The sequence below is a fragment of the Trachinotus anak genome, unplaced genomic scaffold (assembly GCF_046630095.1).
Source record: "Trachinotus anak isolate AG129_WGS33_773 ecotype Australia unplaced genomic scaffold, CSIRO_AGI_Tana_v1 ptg000013l, whole genome shotgun sequence".
Lineage (NCBI taxonomy): Eukaryota > Metazoa > Chordata > Actinopteri > Carangiformes > Carangidae > Trachinotus > Trachinotus anak.
This window is the reverse complement of record NW_027273864.1, coordinates 481744-508519: the sequence shown is the minus strand read 5'-3', so window position 1 is coordinate 508519 and position 26776 is coordinate 481744. Positions and strand designations below refer to the sequence as shown.

Sequence of the window (26776 nt, the reverse complement as noted above, 5' to 3'; positions counted from 1 at the left end):
TCGAAAGTGAACACGTCGTCTCCGTGCATCACTCGTAGCCGGGCCGGGTAGAGCAGGCGGAACCTGATGTTCTTCTGATACAAGGCTTGCTTGATGCCGTTAAACGCGGCTCTCTTTTTGGCGAGTGTTGTGCTGACATCCTGATAGACCCTTATAGTGGCACTTCGGTATTCGAGCTTGTGATTCCTGGCCCAGCGCAGTGCAGCTTCTTTCTGTTGGAATCTGGAGAAGCAGACCAGGAACGTGCGGGGGGATGATCTCTGGCTGGCCCTGGAGGTCGGGGTACGGTGGGCTCTCTCCAGTTCAGGCGGTGTAGAAAAAACTTCGGGGCCCATCGTTTCCATTAAAACATCTGACATGAACTTTAGGGGGTCTTTGCCATTTTCACTGCCTTCGGGAATGTTCAATATACGGAGATTAGATCTCCGTGAGCGGTTCTCGAGGTCATCGCACCGATCCAGCAGCGACTGGTTCTTTTTGCTGTTGTCGGAGTATTGCTAGCTGCAAAGGTTGCTAGCTTGCCTGCAGCACGTGTGGCCGGAGTTTGTACGTTAACTGATTTTGCGTGTTTAGGCATGCTCATTTCTACGACGTTAGTTAAACTGACTTAAACAGATAGAATTATGTCGAAATCTATACAGAAAACTCGTTATAGAGGGGGATTAAGAAAAAGTGAACCGGGAGCCTTCGCGTGTGCGTCCTCTCCCTACATGTCACAACCGGAAGTCCATAAAACTTAATTTTAATCTTTTTAAATTGATTATTGATTATTGTGTAGTGTAGGTCTATTCCTGATATTCTAAATGGTGTTTGGCAACAGACATGAGAATAAACACAATCCACATCCTGTCACTCTAAAAAGATAGTGATATAAAGAAGTTGGAGAGAGAGCATGGAAAATCTAACCAATGAGTTCAGTCAATGAATTCAATCTTGTTGCAGTCACCAAATAATAATCAAATCAAGAGGGGACGGGCTGTACTGTCAGCGAGGGTAGAAGATGAGGGGTGGTGTTCATCAACCAGAGGCAAGAGAACAGGAGAAGCCTGGAAAGCTACGGAAAAAAGGAGACTTATCTTAACTTCTGTATCAAGGATGAAGAAGTCCACCTCTGTCTGTTCTGTCATCTCAACATTTACAAAATGAAACTTGTGGCCCAACATATGCCTGGGACCTCGGCTCAAGTCCTGCCTATATACTTCCACATCTGAGCAGATCCCAGCTGTTATCCTCCAGTATTGGCTGATTGGTCCAGAGATGAAAGTAGAATCTGCCACTCATTCTGTTTATGGGCCAGATTCAGGCGGTGGAACCTGTGTAAGCTGGCCCAGAAGAAAACAAGCATGTGGTCCAAATATGGGCTGGATTTATTTAGCTATCTCGTGATCATTACATAATCCCCAACCTCTTTATATTTCTTCTAGAAAGTCTAAATTTCCAACCCAACTGACCCCAACATTACAAGCTCTGTTATACACAAACTGTTTTCTACTGAACATGGGATAAAATCACTCATTGTCTTTTCCTGATCATCACAGACTCTAATGAGGTAATTGGTTATAATTAGCAGACATAAAGCAGCCTTGGTCAATTATGTTGTCAGCGACATTGGACATGAGCATATAACAGTTATTAAACTGCAGTGTGCTGTGTTACTGTTACTGTCCCTGTAATGTTCCTACAGGACTGATAATAACACATGAACTGCAGGAAATTTCACAAACAATATTCAAACACAAACAAATCTACAACATTCCTGATAAACTGCAGTTCTCCCAGAGACCTTCAGTTAGACAGAGTACAGTCACTACACTGAGAGTCATCAGGATGATTGTCATCTAATGGTAATGAGAATATTTGGACTGTTTGTTTTGCTCAATCTCTGACATGCACATTTATGTAGTAAGTGTTTTGGGTTTTTTTTGTATGTAATACAAATGTAATGTAATATTAATATTAATGACTGAATAAATTGCCTGGAACACCACACCAGTGTTGGTGCTGATGTTTAATATGTCTGCAAATTGTCAGTAGACACTTTGTTTTATTGATTTATGTTTTTTGAATTTTGTTTATGTCACTTCTGTGCTCTTGCTCGTGGTGAGATCTCTGTAAATAACATCATAAAGAGTCCAGTCTAGATCTGCTCTACACAAAGTGACCAAAGATATCTTCTGTTACTATTCAGTGCTATAGAAATAAAAGAATTGAACTGAACTTATTTTCTTCAGTTACAAACATTTATATTCAAATGGTTATGATCCTTCCGCAGGTTCACCTACGGAAACTATATGCTTCCTCTAGGAAACATTATTAGGAGGCACCAGATAAATTTCCATTGTTATGCAGATGACACCCAGCTGTACCATGAAGCCAGGTGAGACTAACCAGGTAGCCAAGCTTCAGGTGTGTCTTAAGGACATAAAAACCTGGATGACCAGTAATTTCTTACTCTTAAACTCAGACAAAACTGAAGTTATTGTAATTGGCCCAAAACACCTCAGAGATACACTATGTGATAATATACTGACTCTGGATGACATCACCTTGGCCTCCAGTGCTACAGTCAGAAACCTTGGTGTCATTTTTGACCAGGACTTGTCCTTTACTTCATTTTTTGTGACTTAATTTTTTTATTGTTTTTAAGGAGAAACAAATACATCAGACCGATAAAAGTGAAAGGTACATTGTAATCTAATAAACACCAACATAGAAAAACAAACAAACAAACAAACAAACAGGCAAACAAACAAAACAAAAACAGGCGGCGACCCCTACCCCCCACCCCCCCAACTTGGATCTCTATAAAGAAAAAAAAAAAAAAAACTCTTACAGGACATGAGAGACCATGTTTAACAAGAAATGCAAGTAGAAATAATGCTTACAGCCATTCCCTGATATTTTCTGCCATTGTTTGCCATGCTAGAATAGTATCAGCTCCAGCACTGTGCATTCTTGCCACTGAAAGCTCCATATTTATTATGTCAATGTAAGTGTTAATCCAATGGGGTTCGGTAACTGTATGTGGAGGTTTCCAGCATAAAGCCAGTATCTTTTTAGCAGCAGTGATGCCCGTCAGGAGAGTACGTCTCTTCCAGCAAGTCAATTTTAACGAGGTGGTATCATTCAGGAGTAACACAATGGGAGAACATGGTACAACAACTTCAAGTACATTAGATAAAGTAGAACAAACCTCACCCCAAAAAGACTTCAAATCCTTACATTCCCAATACATATGTATATATGAGCCTATAAGTTCATCTGAGCACAGGGTGCAAATTGGAGATGATAAACGTTTCATGAGAAAGTTTCTCCTTGGAGTGAGGTAAGTCCTGTGGATATAGTTGAAATGTATCTGTTGATGGTTTGGGTTTTTAGAAGCCAAGACTATCGAAGACCAAATCTTTTCCCAGTTCAATGAATCACCTCCGATATAATGCTCCAATTCACTAGACCAAACATGTACAATAGGAAGGGTTTTATAAGAGGCATCCCGGATAAGTGAATAAATTCGGGAAACCAAACCTCTTTTTCGTCCTCCATTATACAGAGTGGAATGCAAAGGGTGAGCAGAAAGAGGAGAATTCCATGGAACTCCATATGCTTTCATAGATGATCGTAGTTGAAAGTACAGAAATACAGATGTACCAGGTAATTGGTAAGACAGTCTCAAGTCATTGAAATCACGAAGCCCATTCTCATTATATACATCAGCCAAAACATGGATACCCCTAGAGCTCCAGTCCGGAAATGAGAATGGGACCCCTCCAGTGAGTAGGGAATAGTTATTAAAGAGTGGACTATTCATATGCCATTTGCATGTATTCTTAGATTCCTTCTCAGCACTAGCCCATGTTAATAAGAGGAAACTCATTATGGGACCAAGTCGCAGCTTAGCTCGTTTCAAAGGGACAGTGGAGTAAATCAGATCCTCTAGTCTGTGTGGGGATGCTAGATTCTTTTCTATAGATTTCCAACATGGATCAGAGTTGGGGTTAAGCCAATCTGTGAGTGGTCTCAATACAAATGACCAAAAATAGTATTTTAAGTTAGGCACGGAGAGACCACCCTCTGTTTTATCTCATTGTAGAGTAGTTAACTTAACACGTGGCCGTTTCCCTCCCCAAATAAACTTAGAGACCAAAGAATGTACTTTTTTCCAGTAATCAATTGGGGGTGGTAAGGGTAACATCGAAGAAAAGAAATTTATGCGTGGTAAAATATCCATCTTAATAATTGAGACACGGGCTTGTAAAGATTTTGGCAAGTGAGACCATCTATTAAGATCTGCCTCGATTTTGTTATAGATGCCCTGAAAGTTCTTATTGGCAATATTAGATAGTGAAGGAAAAATATCCACCCCCAAGTATTTGAATTGTTTAACAACTGGGATGTGCTGAGGTAATGAACTCAGGTTCAATTCCGAGTTTAAGGGGAGAAGTGCAGATTTTGTCCAATTGATCTTGTAACCGGATAGAGAGCTAAATTCATGAAAAGTGTCCAGACGGGTTATTGTATAGTAGTTTAGTGAACTTAATAAAAGATGAACCCAATTTAAAGCGCTGTAAAACCATCCACAAATATTCCCATTCCAGCCTATCAAAGGCTTTTTCTGCGTCCAGGCTCAATATTGCACAAGGAGAGGGAGTATCCTTGGCAGCATGAATTACATGAAGCAGACGGCGTACATTGTCAGAAGCAAGTCTTGATTTCACAAAGCCTGTCTGGTCACTATTAATTAATGTGGCTATATGGGGTTCTATTCGAGAGGCCAGTATGCGGGCAAAGATCTTTATTTCTGCATTGAGGATAGACAATGGTCTATAGTTACCACATTTTGTGGTGTCCTTATTTGGTTTGGGCAGTACAGCTATCAAGGCAGCATTCATGTCATTGAAAAAGGAACCAACTTCTACAGCTTTATGAATCATGGCTAAAAAGTATTGACCCAACTCTTCCCAAAAGGTGAGATAAAACTCTGGAGGTATCCCATCCCATCCCGGAGACTTGCCTGTTTTCATACCAACTATAGCATCTCTCAGCTCAGTCAGAGTAATTGGTTCCCCCAGGCGCCGTGCATCTTCTTGCTCAAGTGTGGGAAGCTCTTAATCTAGTAAAAAGGTTTCACATTTAGTTTTATCTAATGAAATCTCAGATTTATATAGCTCTGCATAAAACTTTTGGAAAGCAGTATTAATTTCTTTGGGGGCTGTCAACAATTTTTGGTTTGAGCTGATAGCTGCAATGTTGGAATATTTTTCACATTTTTGCAGACTAAGAGAGAGCAGGTGGCTTGGCCTCGAGCCATTAAAATAATAGTTCCTTCTAGTCCTATGAATTTGAAATTCAGCTCGTAATCTCAAAATGTTGTTTAGCTTCGTTCTGACTTCGTCGATTTTCTTTTTATTGTCCTCTGTAGCACCATCTCACTGCTGAATGTGTTCAAGCCTTTGTAATTCATTTTCAAGCGATTTAATTTCGCCCAGTCTTGTTCGATTGAGATAAGATGCAAAGGAGACAGTAGTATTTCTTACAAACCCTTTAATTGCGCCCCATAAGACTCGAGGGTCATCTACTGAGTTAGCATTCTCTGAAATAAATGTTTTGAAATTATTTTTGAAATGGTCACAATAATCATTATTTTTAAGCAATGTAGTATTAAAACGCCATCTTGTGGCCTTAGTTGGAGTCTTGGCAAGTGTGAGCTGTGCTGTGATAACACAGTGGTCAGATAAAGAGTTAGGATGCATCACAGCTGTATGAATTTCAGTGCATAAAGTTGCAGAAACCAGTAAATAATCTATCCTTGAGTAGGTCTTGTGTCTGTGCGAATGGAAACTATATTGTCTTAAAGAAGGGTTTATAGCTCTGTAAAGATCTGTGAGACTAAAATCGTCAACTAATCCTTGGAAGGCTGTTGTTGAAGAGGGGATATGTTGAGATGGTGCACTAGATCTATCAAGTAAGGGATCGAGGACAGCGTTCATGTCAGTACCTATAATAACTGAAAAGTCCTGCAGGTCACACAGAGTTTTGCTGATTATGCCAAAGAACTCTGGATTATAGTGATTTGTGGCAAATATACATAGAAATGCTATTCTCTGACCATATATGTTTGTTTTAATGTAAGCAATTCGGCCATCCTCACTTTCAAAGCTTCCAATTATTGTTAAAGATAGGCTACATCTCAATACCACCAGGGCACCACAGCTCTTAGAGTTGAAAGTAGACGCAGCTGTCGCATAGTAATAACGGTTCGACAAGCGTTGTTTATCAGAATGTTTAAGATGTGACTCTTGAATGAAGGCCATGTCTATCTTGTGTCTTTTAAGCCAATCAAGACACATTGAGCGCTTAATGGGGGAATTTAAACCATTTATATTCCATCTAGCAATATGTAACATAGACATAGTTACGGATAGAGCTGAGCAAGGTTTTGAGTTCCTGTATATGAGTTATAGTCAGAAATGTGGAGATCCAAGTATAAAACCCGATGTCGCCAAAAAAAAAAAAAAAGAAAGAAAATACAAACTGGCATCTAACACTAATAACATATAACAGGGTGGCAGTAGCCACAAACATAACACCCACTATATGGGCACCTGGACTGAGAAAGCTGGCTATCCTGCCAACACAAAAGCCCGCCCCTCCACCCCCATACAATATTCTGTATAACCAGTCAAATGTTGTAAAAAGAAAAAACGCACAGATTGGACATACTACAAATGAAAGTTATCCATCAAAGTTAAGAGTTGTTATTAATTTTTTTTGTTTGTTTGTTTTTGTTTTTTTAGTTTGTTTTTGTTTTTTTAAATATCAGCCAGAACAAAAAAAATAACAAACTCTTCTGCAAAACTCTAGTTATTTATCCATATTGTTTGAAGAAACATAAGTCACTCACTAATCAAATAAAGTGAGCATTATAATAAACCAACAAAAAACAGCATCCCTCATTTTAGCAGGAAGCTTTAGTCAGAGTAACTTCACGTATGCACTGACGTGAGTTATTATGGCTGTATGAGATAATATTTTACTTATCTAGAGATTCCGTGTAAACTTAAATAAAGTACCCGTAACATCAGGTTCATTCGTCAGTCCGCCGTCCGGGTCTGAGCGCAGAGAAATTTTTCAGCCTCTGCCTGGGTCTCGAAGAGGTGCACTTCTGATCCGCGGGACAGCTTTAGTTTGGCCGGGTAAATCAGAAACGGAATGAAACCGAGTTTCCTCGCTGTCTCCATCGCTCGGGAAAATGAGCGGCGCCGGGTGATGGTGTAGTTACTGTAGTCCACTGCAAAGCGGATCTCTTTGCCGTTGACCTCGATCCGAGGGCCTCTGGCTGCCTTCAGGATGCGGTCCCGGTCTGTGTAACGTAGCATCTTGCAGATCAGGGTGCGGGATCCGGTGTTGCGTTCAGGTCCTATACGATGAGCCCGCATCACCTCCATCTTTCTACCGGTGAGAGCGGGGAACCATTTAGTGAGCGAGGATGAGACAAATTCCGCTGCGTCGCCGTTTTCAGTTTTTTCTGGCAGGTTGTTAATGCGAACATTGTCCCGGCGGGACCTGTCCTCTAGCTCCGCCAGGTTTGCTTCAAGTTTACGGCATGTGGTTTGGAGAGACTGCTCGGATTTAGCCATCTGTGTGCAGAGCCCACTGTGATCTGCTTTCAGCTTCTTTATATCAAATGAGTTCTTCATTACCTCTGTTTTTATGTTGTCCAGCTGTTCTTCAAATTTTGCAAATTGTCTCTCAATAAAAGTTTCATTGGGTTAGAGTTAGGGCTCTTTCATTGCGGAAGTTAGCATGGACGATACAGCGAGCTTATATGTCACAAGCTTTTCGTCGTCCTTCAGAGGATCCGAGCCGGTTTTGCTTCTCAAACCGTCAGCCATCGTACACACAGGAGTTGCTGAGGCTCCGGGCAAGAAGTTGTTAAGTTAATGATGCAACATAGATGGATAATATGTAAAAGTAAGGAGAGAGAGGGCAAGAGCAATCGCGTTACGCAGCCATCTTGTCTGCAGGTCACGTGCCGTCCCCTGCTTGTCCTTTACTTCACATATAAAGAAAGTCTCTAGGACAGCCTTCTTCCACCTGCGCAACATTGCTAAAATCAGACCCATTCTGTGTCTAAAGGATGCTGAAAAGCTAGTTCATGCATTTGTTACCTCAAGACTGGACTACTGTAACTCTTTATTGTCAGGATGTCCCAAAAATGCAGTAAAAAGCCTCCAATTGATCCAGAATGCAGCAGCACGAGTACTGACAGGAACTAGGAAACGAGATCACATCTCTCCTGTGTTAGCTTGTCTGCATTGGCTCCCTGTAAAATCCAGGATAGAATTTAAAATCCTCCTCCTCACCTACAAAGCCATTCATGGTCAGGCACCATCGTACCTTGGAGAGCTTATAGTTCCCTATTTTCCCAATAGGACACCTCGCTCTCTAAATGCAGGTCAACTTGTGGTTCCCAGAGTTTGTAAGATTAGAATGGGGGGCAGAGCCTTCAGCTATTAGGCTCCTCTCCTGTGGAACCAGCTCCCAGTGTGGGTTCGGGAGGCAGACACCCTCTCTACCTTTAAGATCAGGCTTAAAACTGTCCTGTTTAGTAAAGCTTATAGTTAGGGCTGGCTCGGGTATGTCCTGACCCATCCCTTAGTTATGCTGCTATAGAGCTAGACTGCTGGGGGATTCCCATGATGCACTGGGATCTCTCTCTCTCTCTCTCTCTCTCTCTCTCTCTCTCTCTCTCTCTCGACTACTTTATGCCATTAACTTTGTATTTTTTTTCTCTCCCGTAGTTTGTGCTTCTCCTCTCTCTCCCTCTCTCTGTCCTCATTCTGCAGGTATCTCTGCCTCTGGAGCAGCACCATTACCTATACAGCTGTTCCTGGTCTCTCTCTCTCTCTTTTCTCCTCTCTCCTCCCACCTCCCCCCCCTTTTTCTCCTCCTAAACCCAACCGGTCGAGGCAGACAGCCACCCACCCTGAGCCCGGTTCTGTTGGAGGTTTCTTCCTGTTAAAGGGAGTTTTTCCTCCCCCCTGTCGCCAAGCACTTGCTCTTTGTGGGAACTGTTGGGTTTTTCGCTATAACAAAGTAAGGTCTTGACCTTACCCTATAAAGTGCCTTGAGAATACATTATCTCTATTATGATTTGACGCTATACAAATAAAATTTAATTTAATTTAATATCATTTTTAATGACATTTAAGTCTTGAGTCTTTAACAAGGCCCAGTGGACACATATGCAGGACTTCTGAGAAGTTTTGACCATTAAGAATTTGAAATATCTTGGTATTTATGTCAACACCCACCTCACAGAACAGGTGAAATCTTACACTGTAACACATATTCAGGTTTGTGTCTTTACTCTCTCAAAATCCTACATTACCCTTTGATTACACATCTTTTTATCTATCATTTCATCTAATACATCATTTGGTCCATTCATAAGTAGTCTGAGACTTTTGGACCCCACTGTGTCTCATTTGGTTATACTGAACAAAAATTATTTTACAATGGGCTATGTGCCAGACAGTTTCTTGGCTGAATAGTCCATCTGTAAATAAGTGTACTTCCCCTGACGAAAAACTATTACTTTGACAAATATAAATGGCAGCAGAGTGATGACAGCGATCAGCAATATAGCTTCACAGTAAGAAGGCAGCAGTTTTCAAACTACCAGTCAGCCACTGGCTATACTGTATGCACCTTGTATGACATCTTGAACCGGTTGTCTACTGGGTGAAAGCAGATACAGACGGAGGCATGACAAGGTCCTTACTGTAACTGCCAAATGGATGGACCAACAGAGGGTCAGAGCCAACAAACACTGGGCATCACCACTCAAAGAGATCCTCAGGCAAAAACAACCTTAAAGATCCCTCGCTCCATTTTGCATCGAGCATCAGACTTAAAGCTGCATTCTATCTAATGACCATCGGGGGATGACTCCACTGGTTATAAACAGAATTCTGATTGTATTGAAGTCTATGTGAAAATGTCTCTACTTCTCACTTGAGTAAAGGTTTTCCTGATGAGTTTATGGTCTCAGTCTCTAGTTTCAAGTCTTCTTCAATACAACATGATCTTCATTTTTTAAAATATGATCCATTTAGAGGAAAATAGAGCATGAAGCAGGGGATGCATTAGGGCAGGGCTACCATGTGATTGACAGACTGTACTGCACACAGCAACCTGCCAGACAATCAGGATAGAGCACAGAGCAGGTCAGATCCACCCCTCACTCCTCCTCAGGTCCACCTTCTCCTCCAAATATGGTTTCTTCTGGTTTCAAAAAACCAAGATGGCAAAGACAAATTACAAATTGTGGCTTCAAAACAGCAGCTCACAAACCAGTGGGTGACGTCACAGTGGGTTGTCACTTGGGCCAGACGTGGTTCTTTTATCCAGAAGCCCAGTCAAACTCACAGTGCCCAGGGAAGGCAGGATATCCATCGTTCACTAACTGATGAAAGCCAAGTCCTAGGATTTGATCAATGAGGCTCTTGTCAAAGGATGGCAAGCAGCTGTATTCCCCATCAAAGTCAGCTGCTGCGGTTTCCCAGCAACATCACTGTGTTATTTCTTGTAAACAATTGGTTTGGACCCCAAACAACTGAGGAAAGCCACTGGGGAAATTGTAACAGCAGCTGAGACCAGCTCAAGATAGTTGTGGCTAATGAGAACCTGTAGTTGGAACCCTGCTGCAGGAGAAGACTCATCAGTATTCGCTCCCCCACTCAGGTGAGGTGCACAAGTCAAGGGGCAAATCGCTTATGACTGAGATACCTGCTGAAGATGCAGAAGGGTTCCCGACAATGCTCTGACCACCCTGTCACCAAGCAATATCATCAAGAGGAGGAAATAGTAATCTCACCAGGATTAGTAGCTCCTACAGGTTCTCTTATAGCAAACCATGATGTTTATTTCAGCCGTCTAACCTGTTACTGTTATTGTTCTCAGTTTGCCTTGTCTTATGTTATTTGATTGCTCTTTGTCCTGGGACAACAGGAAACCTCCTGTCAAACAGTTTTTAAGCTGAACCAGCCCCAGAGCTGGTGCTGTTCACTGCTCTGCTGAAAAATAAAACAATAATATTATATTCACACCAAATATATTACTATAATATAAATTCTGTACCCATGTTCAAAATATACATTAGTGGTTTCCCTCCCTCCACTACATCTTCTCAGCTGCAGATCAGCTTGTTTGAACCATTTCCCATTGTGAAATATTTTGTCGTCACCACAGTTCAGCTTTGATGACCTGTTTCTTTAAATTAAAGAACCCCAGCTCCCACGATGCTGCAGTGGGTTTTAGGAACATCCATTTAGTCTTACAGTCACCCAGTGGCAGGCCATGCATTTCACACCTACGCCTTCAGTGGCATCCCTCCTGAATTAATCCACCTCTTAATACCATAATTACGATGCCATGGCTATAGAAACCATCAATATTATTCAGAAACGCAGTATAACAGGGCGTTGGATCACAGACAGGTACTTCATGTAGCGAGAATGACAACCATTACTAAAGCAAGAAACCCAATTAACACAATTCAACAAGTCTCCTTTCACTGCAGCCACAGATGCACCACATACACCATCTCTAGCAGAAGCATCAATATCAACCTAATAAAATGAATAAAATATCAAAAGTATAAACAAAATGCATTTTACTCACCAAAAATACTGATTATGTGTACACAAAATCCTCAAGAACAGTCCAATCACTGTGTTGTACAGGTTATCTGTGCGTTTCAGTTCCAACAATAAGTCCTTTTCGATCGCCATGGAGGCTAATGCTGAAAGTATAGATCCCCCCGGTTTCCGCAAAAGTAGCGTTGCCTGTAAGTGTCTGGTTGTGCTTTGGTTTCTCGATGCTGCATTGGTTAGACAACTCAGGTTTGCAAATCCAGTGTGGCTCCAAACACCAAGTCGATCTGTTGAAAATAACAGGCATTCCCAGCAATACAATTTGCAGTGCTCCTCGGAGGCTGTGAGCCAGGGGTACCGCTCGTGGTTACTGGATTGACAGTGGCGGACAAACCCCTTCCCCGGCTGGGACAGGTCTGCTAGCTTCGGGGATGGCCGACCTTTTCTCACGATGTCCAACTTTTCATGAAAAGTCCGTCTTGAAAATGGCTTTGTAAGTATATCTGCGACCAAACAAATTCCCTCTCCTCTGTCAGCCATTGTGGGTTGAAAAAACAAAATCTTAAATCTACACGAACATGTTTTCGTATAAGCAGGTTGCTAAAGCTGCAGTTTGCTAGCCTTCGCCAGTTCGCTCTCTGACCATCCAATCACAGGAGTGAAAACGCCGACGTTATCATATGCCTGCTGGATGGCCCCGGTTTCCCCAACTGGGAATCTGATTGGTTAATGCAACAGTTTCATTGCCATTTTTTTAAGCTACAGGCGCCCGCGTTGATTCTGAAGGCTCAAGGCAGACTTCTTTTACCCTGGTAACACATGATGGCTGAAATATGATTGGATAAAAGCTCTAACATAAACATACACTACTGGATGCAGCGCAACCAAGAGAAACGCTGTGAAATGAAGAGAATAAACAATAATTATTTTAAATAAAAAACAATAAAATAAAACATAAGTCAGTGATTTTGACTTGTGTTTAGGCCAGCAGAGAAGGCCCACCACTGCAGTCACCTGGTCCTCTTGTCTGCCAGAACCCAAAGCCAGTAAGGCCAGATTTTTGTTAAACTTCTGCAGTAATTACATAGGTTTCCAGTTTTTAAGAGATCAGCCAGGATCTGGTCTCCCATGTCAGCGTTTTTCCTACCACTGCACAAATAAAACAGGTTGAAGAGACAGACAGAGAAACACAAAGAGTAATAGATGACACAATGAATGAATGGCTACCATGGAAACGTGGTGTTACATCACTGAAGCATTGTCTGTTTTATTGTCCCTGCTACTTAATTATGGAAATAATGGTGTAAATGATAAAAAGACAAACCTGTTTGTTACTTTGGTGAATCATGAAATTAAATGTTCACCCCCTGAGGCTAAACACTGTTCAGAACAGATTCTCTTACTCCTCCTCCAGGTTACCCAAACACTTTTACCTGAATCACACTTTCATACGATTCCAACACATCCCATAAAATAGAGCCTCTGCTGCAGCAATTCTCCATGAGCAGGTGTGATGAAGTCTGTCCCTGAGCTCACAAACCCCCCAGACACAGCCTGAGACATACAACACCCGACTGAAGATGAAGTCTCCTGAAACCACATTTCAATGCTAATGCTGATCATATAGAATTATATTGCAATGCTGCTTGAGATGGATGTGGATGTATATGAATGGACAGTTTATGGAAGAAGTGACCATGAGATGACTGTTACACCTGCCTGAACAACAACAGCCACAATACTTAACAGCTGTTTACTGATCAGTCTTGTCAAGAGCTTAGCCATCGTTGCATTAACAAGACAAGCGGTTATGATACGTCCTCTGAGCAGCTACTTCTTCAGGCCAGACTGGAGACTACAGTGATTCTGTGTCAGAAAGTGACGAGACAGTCCGACTGGGTTGTAGCTAGCTGGTTAGCATGCTAACTTCAGTACAAGAGAAGAGGTGACAGAAATAGAGGCAAAATAAGAGGGTTGCTTTCCACCTCGTAAGACAGCTGTCCATTTCTGAACTAGAAATAGCTCCTTTAAATTTAAATGTATGAGAAATCAGCATTGGAGACATGAAAGTAGGATACCCCAGCTCAGAGGGAAAAATCCTGCAAAAGCTCCACATCCACAGCACACTACTCCGTGTATTCATATTTACCTGCCACAACAAACAGGCTGGTACTGTTTTTACCTTGTGAGTCTCTGTGTGTGTGTTTGTGTGTCTTTCTATGGATGTGTGGACAAATTTTGTTTGAAAGGGCTGTTTGGGATTTGAAACTTTGTTTTAGTAAGGATCGGGATTAGACATTACGCATTCGGAGCACTTTATTAGGAACACATGTACGCCTGCTTATTCATGCATTATCCAATCAGGATTATCCAATCAGGATAATGCATAAAGAGAAGCTGTAAGTAGAGGGAGGGAAACCACTGATGTATATTCTGAATCCATGGATCCAACCGGCCTTGTGTGAACAGTCTAGGCTGCTGGTGGAGGTGTGATGGTGTGGGGGAAGTTTTCTTGAATCCCTTTGGGCCTTAATACCAATCAGTCCTGGTCTGAATGTCTCAGTCTGTCTGAGTATTGTTGCTGACCATGTTCATCCCTTTATGGCCACAGTTCACCCCCCCCCAGTCTCCAGACCTGAACAGGAGAACAGGAGATTGAAAGACTAATGTGTGTGTGTACATACGTGGGCTTCGAGGCCTCTGCCTGGTCTGTTTGCAGCTTGTGTCCTCCCTCCACCTCCATGGTGCAGTAAACAATCCTGTTTGGAGCCAAAGACTTCAGACCCTGAACCTCCATAATCACCACCTGCAACACACAGTTTAAAAACAACAGCAGAGACGAGAAAGGTTTAAACAGCCCAACATTACAAGTCTGAACAGCAACTTAGAACGAAAGAAGAAAATAAAGCCAACATCATCTGAATGACAATACAGCTGCTCAAACAACAGTTGTAGCTGTTGTCAGTGACAAACTATAACTGTGTCTTTATGCTGTCAGACAATTACTTAAGTGTTGGTTTTATTTGTGGATCAGTGCCAAGAAATTACTGCTACCTGTGGTTAACAGGTAGCAGTGGCTGAACTGAACTGAAATGGCTGAACTGGCTGAACTGAAATAATCTACCAGGGAGCAAGTAGAAATGGACAGACTGGAGCTTGACACCAGTTTATTCAAGGTATTTACCACATGGTAGCACTGTTGCACTTGTTTTTTTTGTTTGTTTTTTTTTTGCCAAATGAAACAGGATGAAGAAGTGATTCAACCACATTTCAGTTTTTTTTGTTTTTGTTTTTTCTTTCATTCATGGTTTGGGATTATATCAAATTAAATGAAAACACCTTTCTGGGCAGAATAAAACTGTGGTTTTAATCCAGTATCATGGACTTGATATAATACACAAAGATTTATCTTCATTTGCTTACACTCCTGATTATCTTCCATGAACTAACAAAGCTATACATCATAGAAATACCTTAAATGACTTGAGTTTTACATTTGTTACATATCTGTTGTTGTCACTTTCAACCGAGCCTTACCAAGAAACTATTTAAACTATGGTTTTGTAGATGTAAAATGGGGAAGGATTCTGGGATTTAAAAATTTCCACAAAAGCCACCATGTATCTATTATTTGAAAACAGATGGTCCAGCGTTTATGCAATTACAGAACAACTGTGAAGAGCAAGCAAAGACAGTATTGAGTTGATGTTTTGAGAGTAACCATTTCCGTAGAAGAGTTTTGTTTGCTGCTTAATTTTTGTTTTGGAAGATGAGAACAGAGTAAAAGCCACTGTAAAAATATGTACCTTTCAAGGTGACATATGAAACACGTCAATATTCTGTATTCACTTTTGTTAATCTCACCCTGGTCAATCTTGCAGAATGATTAAAGCTTGAACTTGTCATCAATAAGCTTCTGTATAGTTTGCCCCATTGCCTGTGGGAAAGGTTTCTGTCGATGTCTACTGAGCCTTTTTCAGAGAGAAGCACAAACTGTGAGAAGGTGCTGCCAGGCTACAGAAAACATTCATTGTACAAAAGAGGAGAATTTCTCCCACCTCACCCACATTGCATTTTTTTGTGGAAGAGATGGAAAAGTGCCTTTTTTCTCTCTGAGATGCCAAAAACCATTAACAGGGAGGAGGTAAGATGATCATGGTGCTGCTGAACCGATAAGCTTGATTTGATCTTAGTGGAGGATAAACACCCAGAGACTGGGCACAGGTACTGGACAGGAAATTTATCATTTGACTGGAGATTACTGCGCTCAGTCTCATTTTGCCGTAAAAACATAAAAATGTACCTGCCTGTCAGCCAATTAAGGTGGGGTTCTAAAAGTCTGTCAGTCAGTGCAAATCCTAGAGACATCTCATCTAATTATCAACTCCAGACGCTGATCCAGAAAAGCCATCCATGGTTTATTAAGGAAAAACACTGTGGCTAGGCAGATTTCAACATCAGAAAAAAAGCTTGATACATAACACTAAACTGACAATAACTCCCATCAGGATCAAAGAGCCCGTGTCCTTTTCTTTAGTGCCCTCAACACCCTTAGCACGCTCAGGACAAACTTTACTTTGCTTTGCTCTGAAAGTTCACTTGATGATTGTTCATGTCATCTAATGTTATCTGTTGCAACACAAACCAGTGTCTACTCAGACAATAACAAAGCCAAACATCATTAATAAGAACAACAAGCTTCCACCAACCTCCAGGGTGAAGGACAGAACCACATCAGATTTGGACAGTGTGTTCTCGTCCTCCTGGCCCATGTCCATGATAGACGTGTTGTGGCCTCGTTTCAGCTTCTGCAGCTTGAACTCTCCTCCCTTGGACACCGGCATACTCTCCAGGTTGGCCATAAGCAGGTTGACAGAAGATCGCAGCTCCTCAATGAACATAGCCTCCATCTCCCTGGAGGAGAACCTTGGAAACCTTCCACCATGCTGATCAAAACAGATAGAAGGGCAATCAATCAAAACAACCAGCCACCTACTAAGGTAAGCATATTGCTGAACTCTAAACTAAAAAAAATAAACTAATCTGAAATAATATTCCTTGAATTCTTTAACATGTTCAAAGTTAGACTGAAATACATTAACAATTGGAGCATGGGAACTATATCATCCATCCATCCATCCATCACTCCATCCATCCGTCCATCACACCGTCCATCCATCCATCCATCCATCACTCCTTACCCGAGCAATCTGATCCGCCATTTGCAGTCGTCCATCCAGCTCTCTTCTGATCTGCGCTGCCTGCTCATCAGGATTGTCCAGCTGGGAAACACACAAAATGTACTTCAGAAATGGAACCACAACAACATATATTATAATATATTATAATAGTTGGGATAACAACAATAATGAAACATTATATCACTGAAAAAAGGAAAACTTTACTTCAACACCTGTAACCAAGAGCAGTTAAATAAAACAGGGTTACAGTGCTGAATCAGCCTTTCGGTCTTGTGTTGGAGTATTGGTAACCATTTCAACGCAACATGTAAACTGTGCAAAAATGTCCTCATATCACAATAAGAATAAGCAACAGACTCCATCATCATCCATCCATCAGCTGCTGCTGTGAGTACCCTCTCTACTAACCTTTAAAACCAACTACACCTTTTTTTCTAAGTTATATGTTGTCTTTATCAACATTTGTTTTTGTCGAGTGGGTCCCAGTTATATTGTGCACATTTTAAGTGTGTTAGTGTGCTGTTGGCACAAAGGGGCACAAACTTAAAGGGGGTGTTGAAAAAAGCAGCTGTATACTTAAACAGTCTGGAGACTGTTCCTGTGCAAACTCAACAGAGAGCTTTGGTGGCTAAATCTTACAGGGAAATGAGACAAAAATGAATTTGACAACAGATTGTAAAAGACCCTGATAATATCTTTCAGTGTGCCGGACATTCAGTTTGTTGGATGTGCTTTGTTTTCAGCATTTTCAGGAGTTGGCTGGAAAGTTTCATCACAGAAGTTTGGATCCGTGTAAGAGAACACAGCTTGTTTGTTTCTGTTTGTTTTTTTGCTTTGGCCTTCTCCTAAACAAGTGAAAAATGAAACAAGAGTAAGAGTTTGTGTGTCACCATTTGTCACTTCCTGTTTGCAGATAATTTTTCTCACTAATATCAGAATGAAGTTTAGGGAAAGTTCAGTCAGGAAGACTTGCTCCTTGTGCGTGCTCTCTAAGTCTCAAGCAATGCTTCCCACTATCTCTAAGCTCCAGTAGCTCATTCTTGTCTTCATCCAATCACCACCTGACACACTGGCCTTCAGCCAATCACTTGTAAGCTGTCAAACTTTAAAAATGTACTCGCTCTTTGCTGTCAGTCAGCTGTCACTTCAGCACTGTGAACATTTCATGACCCACCTCCACCCCTTCACCACCTCAACCTGGTGCCTGACCATCTTCAATCAAACCATCCAATCAGAGCTCCCTCTCATGAAGACGTTCCCAGCCTCGAGGTCCACTGGAAGGACCTTAAACCTATGGGCCGCGTCCCATGAGCACCAAAGTCGATCCCATCTGTTCACAATAAATTCTACATTACTTCAAATTTCTTTCACTCTTTTCTTACTCTCTTATTAGTCTCTCCTGACTGAATTTAATTTTTGTACAGACAGGAGGAATTTAGTTTACTCAGTGTTAATTTATGATTTTTCTCCTCAAAAGACAATGTCCTACAAGCCTGCTCGCTCCCATAATCACTGTGTAAAATGCCCTCTGGCTTGTTATTTCTACCACCAGTCTACCATCAGTCTTTTCCAATTGGCCAGGTGAAGCCTTGCTGCTTACAGAGGCCAGTGATCCTGAGAGCAGGAATCAGTCTGATAACCTTGAGGAATTCATCAGCGGCTGCAGGATCAATACTCTGTAGCCCTGCCTGCTGATTAGGAAGGAGCTGGAGCAGGTTAATGGTAACGTAATTACCCTCATACACCACTATACTGTTTTCCCAATTACACTGAGGTGGTAATGTAATCTGTAACTGCTGGCTGGGTGTTGTTAAGAGGTAACCTTTTTTTTTTTCAACAAATAAAGAACTGCATTTATGAACAGCAGCAACTCCACTGAGGTGGTTTGGGGGGAAGGCAGATTAACAAGGCACACAATTGTGTGTGGTTAGGTTAAGGCAACAAAAGCACTTTGCTTATGGCTAGGTAAAGATCATCATTTTGGTTAAATGTGTCTTTACTTTTTCTTTATTAAACCAGGCCACGATATTTCCCTAATCTTTAACCAAGTGTAAACAGAACCATAAAAGAGTGTGATAATGTGGGCAGGTGGTGAGGCCTTGCAGGTGCACCATGCTTCATGGATACGTTGTATGGAGAGATACAGATGATTCTTTCTGCTGTGTTGACTGAACTTCCACACCAGACAGGGAGATGCTGAGATGCAGGAAGTAGAGACATTACTGTGTTTTCTTTGTAGAGCGTTGTGGCCCAGGAGATGTCTCCTGTTATCTGCATTCTGAGGACCTTTGTGCCAGTGACACTGTCCAGAACGGTGCCATTAATGGCCAGTGGTGTGAGGTCAGCGCGCAATCTTTCTGAAACTGAAGATTTTCCCAATTTTTTAGGTTTGGTTAAGTTTAAACCAAAAAAGCACTTGAAACTCCTACCTGAAATGCCCTGCTGGCAGTGAGAGTCATTACATAAATGGCAACTCAAACAAGGAACAGCTACACCAGTGGCTTTTCTTTATGTGGAACATCAATCACTTTTCTTGGATGCTTCCCTACATTTTTCCATCATAGCCTCCACCATACTCCTAGTGGTTTAAGCCTTCTCCATCTCCATTGCAACAGTTGCTCCTTTCTTCTGCTCTGGCAAACCAAACATTACTGGTTGACACAGAAAAATGCATGAAATGTGAGAAGAGTTTTACCTGGAGCTGATGGATCAGCACTGGGTGAACTTATGTTTTGTAATGGAAGTTCATTTATATATAAAAGCCATGTACTCCAGCTTTAAGCTTAGCAAAATATTGAAGTCATTGTAAAAAATAAATAAAGATAAATAAAGATACTTCTTTTTGGCCGCTTGGGGGCAGCAGAACAAGCTGTAAACACAACACTGACTTGTTACCAACCTATGTTGTGGTTAACCTGTAAGTTCAAAGTTGCCTATGGACACATCCAGGAGACACAGAGCAGCATCAGCAGCAGTATTAGCATTAATTTTGTTTCCTAGAACTCAGTCGTGATGAATGTAAGTCTGGTATTCACTCTCCTTTTAACCAGGGCTCAACGTCTCACTCACATTTGCGACTGAAAATAGATGTGTGCAAACATTAAAATGTATTTAGGAGCACTGTGTGAGAATAAAAAGTACTGCATCATTCAGCCCAAGTGATTGACAAATGAATGTATGTGGGCAGTGATGGTTACATCATTTGAAATGGACGGCTGTATTTTTGTACATGAAGGGAGGATAAAGGAGTCCTTCAGTGACTCTGTGGGATTATCACTACACCCTTATAGTATTTATAATTAGTGAGTGAATACTGATGAGTGCAGCTTTGAGGCAGGAAAAAATTCAGGACATGGTTCAATTGAATCAGTAGCTGTTGGTGGAGGAAGGGATGGAGCAGAAGTCTCTGTCAGAGTCGGACACTGTACATTCAACCATCCAACCTGACATCCTCCTGAAGAAGCAGCAGACATCAAACATCAACAACGACGATGACACAGTCACTGCGCTGTCTGTTGAAAACTCATGTGATCCACTCATCAATGTGGTCCTACTGTGGAATCCTGTTGACCCTTGGCCCTGCTCAAAGCAGACCAGGTGACCTGCTTGGTCAAATCAGCTTTCCATACCATCCCAGTGGTACACCATCAGTCAAGTTAATTCAGTCAGTAACTTGATGTGGGGACTAAATTACGCTTGGCTTTGTTGCGCTCTACTTCAAAGATAGTTTGTGAGAGAAGAAGCTCTACTCTGTGACACCACTGTACAACCGCAAATGAACTGAGTGTTTCTTTAGTTCCAACAAATCCCACAGAGTGAGACATCTTCTTTCTAGTGGATCGCATCAAGTCACTGTTGGGGGGGCATGCTCCCAGCTGAACTGTCACTGATATCATATCAATGTCTGTGAGCAGTATCAGCTCACAGACTATATGTGAACCATGACATTCAGTATTTGTTCAGTATCTACATCATGATGACTGTCATAATGACATCATTATCACATAAATACAGAATATTTAGTCATAATGACATCATTATCAAATACATACAGAAGTAAATAATGTCCTTTGATATTAACAAACAAAGTTCATTGGGCCACAAAGGTTATTTATGTACTCATACATTTTTCAACTTAAGAGCTCAAGTGCTTCTTGGGAAAAAAGTGAGCCCTGCTTTTAACCCTTGTTTTAGTCTCCACCAGCTCATGAAGAAACTGTAGACTTTGCTGCTGCTGCTGGAGATGAGGTTGATGGGAATACAGTCTGTCTGCTAAAAAAGAGCTGATGATTGACAGAAAATCAAGTGTCAACTATTTTTATAATTAATTCACTGCCTGATTCTTTTTCTAGCAACATCCTGTCGTTCTAGCTTCTTGGCTGTTTAGATTTGTTTCCTTTCTGTCATATATGACTGTAAATTTCAAACATGTTTTTCTAATTGTGCAAACATGGTTTAACTGTAAAAAACAGCTGCTGGTGGAGGAAGGGAACCAACAGATGTCTGCAAGCTGGACACGTCTGCAGTCATTACTGACACAACCACAAGAGGTTGGTCATCAGGAAAACATAACTACGGGATGTTATAGGCTATATATATACTATAGGCTGAACAAACTGTTTTTTTCTGAGGGCTAATTTAAGAACAAAATGAGGGTTTGATAACCTGCTTCTATTTTCCTGTTTTAATAAAACCAGTTAGCATTTTCATTTTATTATGTGCATCAGGATGCTGCTCCAGCTCCTGAAAGAAAGCCAATCAAAAATATACTGACTTATACTAAACTGGACTGTTACTAAGCTTATCGCTTATGTTATAGGCTGCTGCCTCCCCCCTACTTCCTAATAAGCTGTTGGATGGTTGCCTCTCGTCTTCACAGGGGGGCAGATGGTAGAGTAAGCGTGGGCAGACAGAGCCGTTTGGAGCTGGGAGATGAAAAGCCTGCTGCAGGGCGAAGCCAGGGGCCGTTTTAACTGAGGGACGACCAACCACAAACAATATGCCAAAAGACAAACTCATGACCACATGTAACTGGGAAAAATATTCCAAACAACATGATTTACAGTTTCACCTACATCATGTAATGATTATAATTTCATCTAATTTATTGATGTTGTGTCACAACAGTGTTTGTTTTTCTTCCACAAGGTTTCCATCAGCATTGTGCCACAGTTCTCCACAGCACAGAGAGCACATTTCATTTGTGTGGAGCATCAACAGTTTGAGGAGGAAAATCAATAAAATGCATGATTTTTTTTTGATGCAGACCTAAAACAGGTTGTTTGACAACATAATAAAGCAAAGCACAGAACAACCATTATTAAATCTGCAAATTCACTGTTTTATATGTTAATAATGTGTCGGTCAACATGTGTCATGTGAGAGGGGTTGCAGTGATGAACCCACAGTGATGAACCCACAGTGACTCTGCAGGTTCCCCCACCTGTTGGTTTTACTGTTGGGTTCAAGCTCACTGCTCTTGTGCTTCTTAGAGGGTGAGCTGTAGTAAACCCACTGCATGATACCTGCCCAGCACATAGAACATTGATCAGCTAAAGTCACACACTTTCAGAGGAGTTGGTGAAGACATTAGTGTAATAATGTAAATATATCACATGTAAGATGCTTCTAAGAAAAGTGAAAAAAATGAACTTGCTGACATCAAACTCTCAATATGGACTGTTAGCAGCACAAAACAGCCCTGTTGGTCCAGACTGAAATTACAACAAGTACTCAATGGATTACTATTAACTTTTGTACAGAGAGCTGTGGTCCACAGAGGATGAAGCCCACTGACTCTGGTGATCGGATGATGATCTTTGTAGCTTCACTTTGACATTTTTCATTTTTAGTGAAATATCTTGAGATGAATTTTGGTCCAGATATCCAGTGTGACCCAAGGATGTGTTCTAATGACTTCAGTGCTCCTCTAGCTTTTCCTCTAGTGCCATCAGCAGGTCAGGACTGCCACTTCAGCACGAGCTGGTCCACCTCTGTTTATCTGCCTGTCAGAGGTCTCTGTGGACGTGCAGCTGAAAGTTCATGCTGCAGTCATGTGCATTTACACTGGAAAAATGACTCCTTAACAGAAGTCATCCTGTGGATCCAGTTTTTCAAAATAAATTCTCAACCTGTGTAACAGACTCTGTTTGAATTTAGAGATTAACAATGATCCATATCATAAATAGATACTCAAAAACAATTTTAAGTATTGGTACTGAAATGATTCAGGGTTGGGGGTAGTAAGTTGGTTGTAATGGTGAAGGGGTGAGGGAATATGTCAATGAATGTGTCCTCACAGCTACTGAAAGACCAACACATGCGTGTGTGTGTGTCTAGGTATTATAATGCGCTTGTTCACACAGAACAAAAAAAAAATAGATAAATGGAAAAATCCAGTCCAGAACAGTCCAATACAATTAATACCGTGATGGTGATGTCCAGATTTTACTGTTTTATTATTTTATGACAGTTAAAGCATCTAAAGCAATTCTGAAAACAAATCTCTATTTAAATGATAAAATAAAGTGTAAAGTAATATAAAGTTAAAAACTGAATAATAATGACAGTAATAAGTATTTGCACCACTGCCAGTGTCACTTACAGTTTTTTACAACTGCTATGACCCGTTGTTCAATACCTGTAACGCTTTTTCAAAACTCTTCACACAATTACCACAACATCAGCCTGTGTGGGCTATACAATTAACACAATTCTTCTTCTTTTGACACAAAATACACACATTTTACACGTTTAAAATTAGTTTTAACTCCTTTTACACACAAGCTCAATCAAGACCAAAAAAGTAGATGTTAACTGGTGAATTTTCAATTGCTTTCACACGGTTTGTCAAAGCAGAAAACCTCATGTTCAAAACTAATGGATTGAAGATTACATTGATCACAGCTGATTCCCGTCTCACCCAGCTCAGGTGCTGGGCTTTTTCCAATCACATCACCAATCACATCACCTATATTTATAGGCGGATCTTGTGAGGGAAAAGAACAATAAATAAGACAAGGGACAAGGTGGAGGACTTGCAAAAAACAAGTGAGAAAAATGCCTAGAGGTAGAGGTAGAGGGAGAGTTAGAATGCGTGGTGGGGCTCAAAGAAGGGCCAGAGATAGGGTGACAGATGAAATACGAGCTACCATCATCGACCATGTCATCAACCATGGGTTGTCACATAGAGAGGCTGGAGAACGTGTGCAGCCAAATCTCAGCCGGAGCACAGTGGCATCCATTGTCCGGATTTTTCGAGCAACCAACAGGTAGATTACAGTATTCACTGTATTGTATAAGGGCCTTTCCTACTGAACAGTGTAACATGAATTACAGTAACTGTATTCTTCTGGCCCCTACAGTAATATATAACCTTGTCCCTCTAAGGGTTCAACGTTTACGTCCTTCAGGGGGCAGGGGCAGGCTTCTACATGAAGAACAGGAGCTTGCCATTGTCAACATGGTGATTGCTAACAATGAAATAAAACTGAAAGAAATTCGGGCCCAATATTTTACAAGACAACCTTGTCTTTGAAAACATCGGAGCAATCAGCCTTACATCTATTTCTCGGACTCCGGCTAAACACAGAGTCCTGATGAAGCAACGTTATAAAGTCCCTTTTGAAAGGAACAGTGTTCGCATCAAGGAACTCCGTCACCAATATGTCCAGGTAAGGTTATTACTGTAAATCCAAAATACACTGTACTAATTGTGTGTTTTGCAGTAAACTACTATCACCCTATATACGTAAAGTACTCTAAATCATTTACATACATTTTGTTTGATTGCTTACAGAGAGTCATGGAGTTGGAGACCAATCAAGTCCCACATAACATAATATACATTGATGAGGCTGGCTTCAACTTGGCCAAAAAACGTAGGCGGGGCAGAAACATCATTGGTAAAAGAGCCACGGTTGCTGTGCCAGGCCAGAGAGGAGCCAACATCACCATGTGTGCAGCAATATCTAACAATGGTGTGCTCCTGCATAAAAGTCAAATTGGCCCCTACAACACCGAACGCCTTCTCCAGTTTTTAGAAGAGCTGTATGATAGACTGGTACCTGAGGGGGAGAGGGGACAGGGTGAGTTGGGGGGTAACTTGCTAACATATGTGATCACCTGGGACAATGTGGCATTCCACCATGCACATGCAGTCACAGCTTGGTTTGATGCCCATCCCAGGATGATGTCCCTTTTCCTTGCCCCTTACTCCCCTTTCCTCAACCCAATAGAGGAGTTTTTTTCAGCCTGGAGGTGGAAAGTATTCGATCACCATCCACATGACCAAATGTCCCTCCTGGATCCAGTGGCTGCTGCATGCCAGGACATCACAGCTGACAACTGCCAGGGCTGGATAAGGCATGCAAAAAGATACTTCCCAAGATGCCTGGCCAGAGAAGCCATCAGGTGTGATGTCAATGAAAATATGTGGCCCAATGCTGACGACCGAGCAGATTAGCTTTTTTTTCTTCCTCTTTTACAGTGATTTCTTCTGCTTCTTTTTCTTTTTGTGTATTTGACAATACAGTAATGAATGACAGCTAAATGCTGATTTTTTCCCTCTTTACTCTACTGCAAGTCATTTTCATTTGCAATACAGTAAAGTGTTTACTGCAAATCCTGTCATTTACTGTCTTCTTCTTTCAATTCTGCAAAGCTGCTCTGACATGGGTCGTTCACTTTTTGTACTGAGTGTTGTACTAAAAAAAGGAACAAAATTCATGCCCAACAAATGAAAAATGAAGAACATAATCACAAACATTAATTTACATGTATGATCAATACCTCCTTTATTTTTAATTTTGTGTTCTCTTTAGGTTTTTATTTATTTTATTTAATTACCATTGTTTGCACCAAGGGAGCAGCGCTCAAATTTCGTTGTACTATGTATAATGAAAATAAAGGCGATTCTGATTCTGAATACAATAATCTGTTGATTGTAAAAGAAAAAGGAAAAAAAGTAGATTTGACACATGCAAAGTGATTCAGTTTGTGTTATTGCATCAGTTGTCAGTGTTTTTTATGACACTGTGCTGTGACTGACTAAATGTTTATGTTGGAAGACAACGTGTGTCAGTGCTTTGATGGATTTGGTGAACTGTGTTAGTGTATTATTGTATTTTGGAAGTGTGTGTCTGTGTTTAGTTACACTGCGTGATTTTGAGCATGAAATTAACTGTTTGGGGAATTGTGTGTTTCAGGTGTGATGTGTGTTAACAGTTTTGAAAAAGTGTTTAAGGTTCTGACAAATGGGTCATAGCGGTTGTAAAAAACTGTAATCGCTCCAGGACATTTGAAGTCTTGCCGTATGTTCTCCCTGAAGTTCTGTTCTCCATCAGGCTGAGCAGGTTTTCATGTCACTGTCTACCTTCTCAACCCTTTGAGGAGCCTCCCTACAGCATGAAGCTGCCACCACCTGCTTTATTTATTATCATGGGCAATAAGCCCATGTTTGGCTTCATCAGACCAGGAAACCCCTCCCACATGCTGTCTGATATACACCAGCCCAGATGTCATGTGTGCCTGTGGCTCCACAATGGTCTGTTCACACACAGACGTGACACTCAGGAGAAAATCATTTGAACTTCATCTGTTTCAACACAGGCATGCAGATCGTATAGCACAGCAGCAGTGGCGTGAGAGCTGTCATAAACAGCCTGCATTGCATGTGTATGCGCATGTATGTGTTTGTGTGTTCATGCATGTATGAGCATGTATGAGCAACATCACATCTTTGTTGCAGAATGTGAGGTGATAAAAAGTTGAGATTTATTTAACATTTGAGGAATAAAGATCACAGACTGCAACAGGCAACAAATGAGAGACAAACCAAACCACATCTCATGCTGAAAGTGGCCAGGTCGACACATGTGGCTGTGCCAGAGAGAAGGTGTCTGGACATGATATGTTCAG

The 26776-nt window shown here is 41.3% G+C and overlaps 1 protein-coding gene across 7 annotated transcripts in view; it reads right to left on the bottom strand.

Moving 5' to 3' along the window:
- The window catches only part of cadpsa (Ca2+-dependent activator protein for secretion a), a 215883-nt gene that overhangs the window by 121531 nt on the left and 67576 nt on the right, over positions 1–26776 (bottom strand). For 6 of the 7 annotated variants that reach the window (XM_071493187.1, XM_071493188.1, XM_071493189.1 and 3 more), the window contains exons 4-6: positions 16859–16939; positions 16367–16603; positions 14342–14463 (exon numbers count right to left, since the gene is read on the bottom strand). In XM_071493187.1, coding sequence (XP_071349288.1) covers positions 14342–14463; positions 16367–16603; positions 16859–16939 — 440 coding nt within the window. Of the gene's footprint in view, positions 1–11685; positions 14276–14341; positions 14464–16366; positions 16604–16858; positions 16940–26776 lie in introns of those variants that run through there. The other variant, XM_071493186.1, reaches the window with a different exon arrangement.